At 36.4% G+C, this 10,203-nt stretch overlaps 1 protein-coding gene across 1 annotated transcript; it reads left to right on the top strand.

Moving 5' to 3' along the window:
• Positions 1–1,045: 1,045 nt before the first annotated feature.
• On the top strand, positions 1,046–6,023 carry LOC112462150 (probable cytosolic oligopeptidase A). The gene is made up of 11 exons (XM_025027778.1): positions 1,046–1,237; positions 1,865–2,028; positions 2,493–2,878; positions 2,955–3,111; positions 3,200–3,436; positions 3,694–3,820; positions 4,172–4,556; positions 4,647–4,759; positions 4,877–5,044; positions 5,290–5,421; positions 5,620–6,023. Exons 1-11 carry the CDS (start codon positions 1,152–1,154, stop codon positions 5,849–5,851), a joined length of 2,187 nt encoding a protein of 728 aa, XP_024883546.1. The 5' UTR covers positions 1,046–1,151; the 3' UTR covers positions 5,852–6,023.
• Positions 6,024–10,203: the final 4,180 nt, after the last annotated feature.

The following is a 10,203-nucleotide window of genomic DNA, read 5'->3' as shown; positions in this document are numbered from 1 at the left end:
CACGCAGGTAACACTACTCCGAGCGTTGACGGAAACAAGTGACAAGTCCGCTCATCGCCAGAAACAACGTTGAAAACGCGCCGATCTTCGAGGTACGGAGCTTTCGAGTTCAACGGTCACGCCGCTAGTGCGGACTGCGCAGGTGCCTACACTGCCTACTACATCACCGTCACCGTATCGATCCGCCGCGCCGGCGGCGCGGAGCGGCGCATGACGTCACGGCCTACGCGCGCGACCGCGGCCGGTTCAAAAATACCGAAAACTTTCAACGAACAATAAAAGACAACGTATGCCGAATCTTTCGTTAACTTTCACAGGTTTAACTGGCTGTATTCTACGTTCTGCGTTCTGTCTCGGTGGTGTCTGGTCGACGTAGCTGTCTCTCGAAACGCGAGTGTTATATACATATATCGCGAACACGTAGTGATCATTAGCCTGGCGATTACGTAACTCCCTCATACTACGTTTACGCGAGCGTTACTTCTGTAGTAACTTACGATATATCATTCGTTTACGCGGAGTAACGTATCGTAAGTTACTACAAAATCCCGTTTACGCGACGGACGTATCGTAAGTTACTACAGAAGTAACGCTCGCATAAACGTAGCAACAGTCAGTACGTGAGGGATATCGAGGCGACGGTGGCTGTTTACGCGGAACAGATATTTTTGCGCGATTTATCTATATTTAAAAAATATAATATAAAATAAGGTAAAAAAAAATATAATATAAAATAAAGTAAAAATATCATCAACAGGTGCAATCAGATGCAACTCCCGGGCCGGCCGAGCGCGCGGCCGCCGCGGCCAGAATAATATCCCCTCCAGCTGGCTAGTTCAGACATTAGCACGGACGCAAACCATGTGCGGTTACCGAGCGATACGACGTAGTTGAGTTGCACTTTCTCAGGCGGCGCGTCGGAAAATGCAACACAGCAACACACGAAAAAGACCGGGATGGCCTCTCTCAGGTTTCTCTCTGGTCGCGGTAAGCCGTAATCGCGCGCAGCAATATCGACCGACATCGATACGAGTAATACGACTTCGATGTATCGATGCAGTCGCAGCGGATTTTAGGTTGGATAACCCTTTTCAATTAGTTCGCGATGAGTTTTTGACGTTATTTGAAAGGAAATTGTCTTCGCGTGTAAAATGGCAGTGTCCTTTCTTGGAAGAGGAGTCGCTCTGACGCGACGGAATTTCCTAAAAATTCCGAAGCGACACGGATATATAGTCCTGTAAGTTCGTCCTCGTTGTCTCGTAGAGGTTAAGTTCCACCGAAACCCCGCGATTACTTCTACTGCGTTTTAATATTTGTTATGTTTTTTCTTGCGACATGTGTGCATACATTTCATACTCTCTCTGTATTCCTTTTATCAATTTTATTGATTAATTATTTCAACTGTACTTTTGTCGTTGGAAATCAAATTTTGTTTTTACTTTCATACATGTGTTTTTGAATTTGCGTTCTACGTCATTTACTTAATACCTCTTACATTATTTAATTTATTTATATATTTGTGGATTATTTATAACAATTATTTAATATTTCTTATATTATCTATTTGTTTATATATTTATTGTATATTTGCGTATTATTTATATGTTACGTAATTTAGATATATATTTTATAATGTATGACAAGTTTGTTTATACGTCTCTAATATATTTAAAAAATGTATATTAAACTATGCCTTAAATACATTAATTTGTGTGATTAAATTATTTAAAGTATATAATTATTTTATTCCTTTTTTTACATTTTTTGTTCATATTTTTGTTAGGTACCTGAATTGAATTCGTTTTCTATATTTGTAGACGTTATTCATCTTGTATAATTTTATTTTTTTTCTCTTGATGTCAAGACTTCCAGAAATAGGCGAAGAATCGTCGGAAAAAAATCCTTTATTGAAGGATGACCATCTACCAGAATTTAACACAATCACAATTGAAAAGTGTACAGCAGCTATTGGAAAACAAACCGTGGAATTTGAAGAGAAGATGAAAAGTTTGGAGAAAGTTGTAGATAGTAAGTTTTAAATATTATTATAAGTATTAGTATTAAAAGTTATTTTATACTGAGAATTTTAATTAAATATAATTTGAAAAAGTATTAATTAAATTTATTTCTATTGTGCTGATAGTATAATTTAATAATGAATGTTATAAATCTATTGTAGTATATGCACTGTAAATATAATAGGAATAGACAGTGAATAAATAATATTAGGAGATTTTTAAGGGCCATTGCACATAACAAAGTTTTAGTCATAATCATAAAATTGTAAGAAAATAAACCAATCACACTCGATTATTCTTCGAGCTCATTGAGAATGCGATTGGTCTATTTTCTTATGGCCTTTTAATAACTAAAACTTTGTTACGTGCAATGGCCTTAATTGCCTATAACAACAGAAATAATCTCGAATCAAAAGAAATATGATCCAGCGTCTAATCGCGATTTTAATTGTCAATTTTTATAATTATTTACAGCGACAAACGATTTAGATGTATTCAGTGATTGGTTACATCCAATCGAGGAAGCATATCTCCCTCTAGAGACCACTTGGGGCATAGCAAAGACTTTGTACTTTGGCAATCAGAGTTTGATGCCGACAAAATGTTACGTGGGTATTCACGAACGTGCCATGAGGGCCGTGGCTAGCAAATTTGGCAGTGCGCCACTCTTTAAAGCATGCAAGGAAGCGCTGGACAATAAGAATATCAGACTGACACATTCGCAGAGGAGAGTACTTACAAAGTATGTGCTGGAGGGGACTTTGAATGGCCTGGAGCTGCAGGATAAAGAATTCGAGAAGTATACAGACGACTTGAACTATATCTTGTCGAAAATCAAAGAGTACAAGCCAAAATACGAGGTCTATCATATAATTTGGAACACATTTATTTCGAGAAAAGCGCAACAAACTGAAATTTAAACTGATCCTTTTTTAGAGTGCTACAGCCGTGTATAATATGACAATACATAACAAACACGTTGTGGAGGATTTTCCAGAGGACTACCTCAAGTCTATCGCGATGAATCCTAGGGAACCTTACACAGGTCCTTGGATGATCACTTTGAAGCCATATATCCTGCAACCGTTTATGGGTGCGCATCTTTTGTATATTCATTAATAAAACAAATTAAATTCTAGAGATTTAATATTTTTCATGGATTTATATATTTCCTTAATTAGAGTACTGCCCTGATCGTGAATTAAGGGCGTCGATTTGGGATGCTGATGTCACCCGGTGTTCTAATTATCAGGAAAGGTCTGTTCAAGCTAGCGTGACGTTAGAGGAACTCCGATCAAGAAGAATCGAGCAGGCGCAACGCTTGGGATTCAAAAATTACGCAGAGATGAGCATGGAGACAAAGATGGCCGGCAATCTGGAGAATCTGCACAACACAATAGAAACTCTTCTGAATACTGGTAATAATTTAACTTATTATAAATGAGAAATATAACAGAAAAATAATTAAACATTAATTAGAGCACTTATGATAATTAATTTGTTAAAATTATGAAAGAATGGTAATGTTTTATTATTAATTAGATCTGTAGGAAAAATTGATATACTTTTATTAATATATTACTACAATTATGAATGTGTAATATTATTAATAATAGATTTTAGATTATTGATAGCTTTAATTGATTGATTAATGACCATTTAATATTTTTTTAAGCGTTTCCTGCTCAGGAACAAGAAGTCGCAAATTTAACCGAGTTTGCAAGAGAGAGAGATTTCAATGATACTCTAAGGGTATGGGATATTGCATATTGGGGTAGAAAACAACGTCGCAGTATGTACAAGTAAGTAAATTAGCATGTTAAATATCTGTGTGTAAATATATATAGATATACATATATATATCTTAAATATACTTAAATTCTACAACGCAGAAAATTTAATTTCTTTCAAATAATTATACTTTAAAATGCTGTCGACCACAAGATAATTTTTTAATACGTAGATAAAGATTTTGTGGTCGACAGCATTTTAAAGTATAATTATTTGAAAGAAATTAAATTTTCTGCGTTGTAGAATTTAAGTATATTTAAGATATTTGATACTTATATTTTTTAAAAATCTGTGATATTAAATAAAATATCATAAAGTAATGTATTTTAAAATTTTTTACCCAATTCTCCGTCTTTATTCAGCTGCGACGAAAACAAATGGAGAGAGTATTTCCCGCTACCGACCGTTCTATCGGGCCTCTTCGAGCACATCGAGACGCTCTTCAACGTGAAAATCGTTGAAAGCAAGAAAGCGGATATCTGGCATAAGGACGTACGGTTCTTTGACATATTCGACTTGAACGGATCTAGCGCGGCGCCCATTGCGAATTTTTACCTAGATCCCTACGCCAGAGGAAGGGAGAAGTTCCGCAAGGAAGAGGACTCCGGATGGGTATCCATAATTAAGAGCAAGAGCAAAATCGGCAATAGCACTCCGTTAATCGCCCTGATCTTCAACTTTCCGCCACCGATAGGCGACAAACCTTCCCTGCTCTCCTTCAGGGACGTGCAGGTTCTCTTTCAAAAGGTAATAGGCTATTGTTTATAAAATTATAATGGATTTGTATGTATATGTTCATAAAATAATTAATCTTTTATAATTGTTTGCACATTACAGTTTGGACACGCTTTGCAACATTTGCTAACTACGGTCGAGTATTCTGACATTGCCGGATTGTCGTTTGTGGAATGGGACGCGGTATTCATTTGCGATTTCTTCATGGAGAACTGGTATGAAATAAAGTTATTTCTTTATTTATTTTCTTCGTTTAATTATTTTCTTTCTATTTTAATACTCTTATACCGTTAATATTGTAATTAATTAATGAGTTAATATATTCGGTGTAGGTTGTACGAAACATTCATGTTGCAAAAAATTTCCGAACATTACGAAACAAAGCAGCCATTACCTGCGGAAGCTATCGAGAGCATTAAAAGAATGAGGTCGCACTTGGCCGGTTATAAACTTTGCAAAGAACTTTACTTGTCACATTTAGATCTGGAGCTGCATTCCAGGTGAGCATCGATCTACAAACCTCCGTTAAATTCTAATACAAATTCTAAATTCTGAATTTCTTCCCAAATTATTTAAGAGAAACGTAATTACATTCATTAAATATTTACATCTTATTACATTATTACTTACAAAGTTAACAAAATATTTGCTATTCTTTCAATAAAATTATTCAACGACTCGATATTTTGAAATGACATCGGTCTTCGCGTCGCTTAATCTTATTTAATTATTGAAAAATTTGCAGTGAAATGTTTTGGGTGCCTATGATGAAACGCTTGTGGCCAAAATATTTCGTATTGCCTCTCGAAAAAAGGGACGTTCATGTTTGCAACTTTGAAGCTATATGGAGCGGTAATTGGGCGGCCGCGTATTTCAGGTATTGCAAGATACATACATTTATTTTATATAGATTGAAGAATTGTCGCAAATTGATTTTAATTTAAGATAGATATACAATTGTTATCTCAAATTGCAAAATGTTCCTATTAGTGAAATAATAAAAAGTCGTTTGTTATTTACAATTGTTACTAGTAGCTCACATTGCACAAGCACTGATTGAACTGTTAAATTGCAGCAAAGTTTGGTCCGAGATGATTGCTGCCGACTTATACACAGCTTTCCAAGAGGTCAAGTCCGACGAGTTGCAGCAGAAGGAGTTGGGTGCGAGATTCCGTAACACATTTTTGTCCTTGGGCGGCAGTTATCCTGCCGCTGAAGTATTTAGGAAATTCAGGGGAAGGGATCCGAGCCCGCAGGCGTTACTGGACAATCTCGGGTTAACGCGAGCGACGAAGGAAATCAAGTGATGCGATTACATGATTAGATAGAATACTACTCTTCAAGAGTGCGCAAAAATAACGATGAATCCTGTATAGTAATAGATAATTGTTACCTGGATCTATACATAACATAGATCCAGGAATTAATTGAATTGTGAAGTGGTCAAATTAAGCAATAAATTATTACTTGTGTAAAATATTACTTGTAAATTGCTCAAAAACGTGAGTTTTTGTTTAAATTAAAATTAAAGTGATAAAGGAGGTTAAATAATTTGAATAAAAAGAAATATTTAGTGTATTATAAACAAATTTCTTTTTCTTTGGTACCGTGCTGTTTATCAAATGTTTACAGTATGCTTTCCCCGCATACTCTCTTTCCGTCTTAAATATATGTATGCTCGGATGGATTGTTATAATTAATACATTTTTAAGAAAGCATATTATAAATTTATAAATTTGGTTAAATTTTTTATTATAGTTTTGATATATTATTTGATTATTATTATTTCTACACATTTATAATTTATAATAGCGATTTTTTTTACTGACCGATAAAGCAATTCTATTTTATCCTATATCGATAATTCTCACATCTCTGTTTTTATTAGTTCACTCGACTAATCAATAGATGATGGTTGCATCGCGAAATCTCTAATTAATATTCAGCCTCAACCAATATGCTGCGTTCCTACGGTTGTCTTTTTGTATGTTCCTTTTTTGGTTCAATAAAAAAAATAATATTTAGAATAATGTATTTAATGTATCGTGATCTAGACAGATGGCTAATAAATAAACTAACGAGCGATAATAAATTTGCTTATTAAGGAAAATAAGCGTTAAATTGAAATAAATGATACGTGTCGGGCAGAATTATCGTAAGGAAATTAAAGTAACGAGCAAACACGCGAGATATATGACACTCGATAAACAAGACATATATATCAATTTCCTGGAAAGCTATCTGTTTCTTTTTGAACGGAAGGTTGCAGCCGCCTTGAATAATGCAGACCTGCTTTACATCAATAATTCCTGGAAAACCGTGTTACGGTCTGTTAATAATTAGTCATTATCAAACTATCGTAATTGCTATTTTACGGACTGTTCCCGCGGAAAGACTCAGGGTTAATCAAATTCTGATTAACTTAATCGGCGATTATCTCCGAGAATTGTTTACTATACAAGATTTTCAATTGTACAATTCATTTCTTTTTATTCTTTTCTGTCGCGTAGAACAAACAAAAGATCGATAGTACATATCAACGAGATACCGCAGGTGTACGTTACATTGTAAATCATAATCGCTGATTAAATTAATCGCTCACTAATCAGCCTTTAAACAGTCCGCATCCCGAGGTGACCGGTGGCTGAAGCGACGTCCGATGGATATCCCGATAAAATCTGGTTTTCGTTCTCGTTCTCGGGATTAACTACTTAATTAACAGCCGCAGACAAGTCGGGTTTTTCGGTCGGACGCGCACGGTTTTTATCACGTTCGGTTGTCGTTGTCGTCGTTGTCGTTGTCGTTCGACGCGCGACCTTATTCACACCCGTTATATTACGGCGCGGTAGGTAGGTAGGATTATGAGTCATCTTCTCCGCGTGAATACTAAATGCCGCGCTGCATCATTATCAGGCGTCGCACGTGCAAAATTTATTTATGAGCTCGTTAATCATGCTTATTTATAGCAAGCGCATTTATTTACTATGTCAATTCTTTATGGAACGATCAAGTGCGCTCGTCGCGATTACTCGAAATCTACATTTATTGTAACAAAAAATAAAAAAGTTAGTGAAAACGGTTTTTAAAAACATCAAAGAAACAAAATAGAAAACTAAAAAAATTGATGCAAATAACGTAAGAAAAAAAATTGAATTAATAAGGTGCCAATTCATGAGACGCTGAAAATGAGCGTCAACAAGGTGAACATAGTGGTTTCGCTTTGACGCTAGCGTCAAAGAAATAAAGTTGAATTTGTTTAATATTCAGTGTCGTCGCTGAATCGTCGTTAATCGTCCCAGTACAACCAAACATAGACTTCGAAATACGTAAAATATTAATTATTTTTAGCAATATCGTCAAGTAATAATATTTTATGGATACATATATAAATAAAAGATATTATTTCTGAAGATTTTTACTTGCTGAAAATGAGCGTCGAGCGTTGACGTGAAAAGGTACCTTAAGAATCAAAATCAAATGAATAAAAACAATCCGCTTTTAAGGCATTTCTATAAAGCCAATTAAAAGATTAGTGCTAAGAAAAAAACTGAAAAAAACCAGTTAGGATCACGGCTTTAGGATCACCTTAAAAGCGAAGAGTGGAATTATATTCGAAATTTATATTCGAACCCTCTAATCGACTTTGCTCCGATTTTTTAATTACGTCCCTTCATCATTTATATTATCTTTCAATTTCAATTTCGACATCTCGCAACTCGCTGTATCCTCAGCGGAGTTATTATTTAAGCCAGCATTGGCCAGCATCCACGGAAGCTGGAGAGAGAGCATTATATACAATTATCAAGAGACACGGTAGTGTCTCGCGCCAAGTACATACATTATACGAAGAGGCCGGGAAGCGAAATACGAGATCGCGCCTCATCTCCATTCGGATTCGAAACTGACGCAACCCGCGAGAAGTTGTGCGCGACCCCGTAGCTGCTGACGCGTCGTGTTGTCGCGGCCCGCTTTTCGCTGCGCCGTGCAACACGGACGGGGCGAAGTGACCGCGAAGCTTCCCGGAATGCGAGACACACACATACACACACACGCGCGAGCGCGAGGCGTGTAAGCGGAGCGCACGTTGCAAATGTGCACCAGACTGTCTAATCGCGCCGAGAGAGCGCGAAAGAGATTCCGACGAACAGAGAGGCCAGAATCCATGCCCTTTCAAGCATATGATGACGCGCGTCCTCCCCTCCCCTCTCTCACTCTCTCTGTTTCTCTCACTCTCTGTCTGTCTGTCTTTCCGCCTCTGACATTTCCTCACTCATTATATATCTTCTTATACCGGGTGTCCCCCGCCCCGCCGATGTTGCAAGGTTGATTCGTGCGTACGTAAAATGCGTAGGTGGGCGTAGAAACAAATACGTGCATTGAAAGCCGCAAATGAAGTAGATGTAACAATTTTGGCGTAGATACTTGAAACATGTGTGATATTAGTGCGTCGTAATTTGTCAGAACTTCTGACAGTTTTAGCATCTGCGTATGAGAGATTGCCGCGCGAGATTATATATAAATAACGGCTCATGCGCGATATTGAATCAATTCAAAAAAATGCGATTTTCTATTTTTTAAACGCCGATTATGATGCAAGAGTATCTAGACGCGACGTGTACGTTTCGAACGCGTCGAAATTGATGTAACTTCAAGGCACTTGTAACACTCATTGTCAGTTATGTCATATAAATTTGTATTTTACTTTCTTTGATTAATAAGAAAAATTGCAGTTTATAACAGTTGTTCGCGCATAAGATATAGAGATTCTCTAAATATTGAAGTCATTTTCGAAGATAAAGTTTTTGAAACAAAAATATTTTATTCTGTATATTTTGATTTATTTTTGCATGACGAATTATTAATATTGCTCAAGTTTTTTGCAATAATTTCAGGCGTTTTCTCTCTCTCTCTCTCTCTCTCTCTCTCTCTCTCTCTCTCTCTCTTTCTCTCTCTCCTTGTTTATATATATATATTTTTTGCAAGTTTTAATACTATATATTTTTTATAATAAAACAGTATTTTTCGATTAATAACAAATCAATTTACTCCTGAATTACATATAAATATAGAAATATTTATGGAATAATTTAAAAAATGTATAGTATAGAAATTTGCAAAATTTTAGACTTGTAATAAATAGCATTTTCCAACATTCTGTTAATAAAAATATTAGAAAATGTCGATTTGAAATTCATACGATAACCGACTCCAATTTTATTCTACTACTGTAGAATTATAGATATTAATAATAATAGACATCTAAATTACATGTAACATAATTTCATTGTTTGCATTATTTAAACTTTTAATTCTAGAAAGTCGTCCTTATACAAATTCAGTTTCGGAGAAATTGGAGCACGCGACATAAAAGATTCAAAGAATACATTTCGCATAACCGATTTCGCGCTCCGATATCCACATATGCTCCAAAAATCACGTCGAATCAATCGTCTCGCGAAATCGTGCAGTTTACCCCGTTTTCCATTCCGAGTGATTCCGAGCGATTTCGTTCGTTTGTCTATTTATAAGACAAACTTTCGTTCTCGCGGGCCCGCTTGTCGCCGCTTGTGTATAAACACGCGCCGCCGCGTTGCGTCGCGTCGCGCCGGCCGGCCGGCGCGGCCGATGTCGGCCGAGCGGTGCCGAGGTCGCCCGAAGC

The sequence above is a fragment of the Temnothorax curvispinosus genome, unplaced genomic scaffold, assembly GCF_003070985.1.
Source record: "Temnothorax curvispinosus isolate PA1 unplaced genomic scaffold, ASM307098v1 QBEX01011984.1, whole genome shotgun sequence".
Taxonomy (NCBI): domain Eukaryota; kingdom Metazoa; phylum Arthropoda; class Insecta; order Hymenoptera; family Formicidae; genus Temnothorax; species Temnothorax curvispinosus.
The sequence above is the reverse complement of the archived record's forward strand: the minus strand, read 5'-3'. Positions and strand labels throughout refer to the sequence as shown.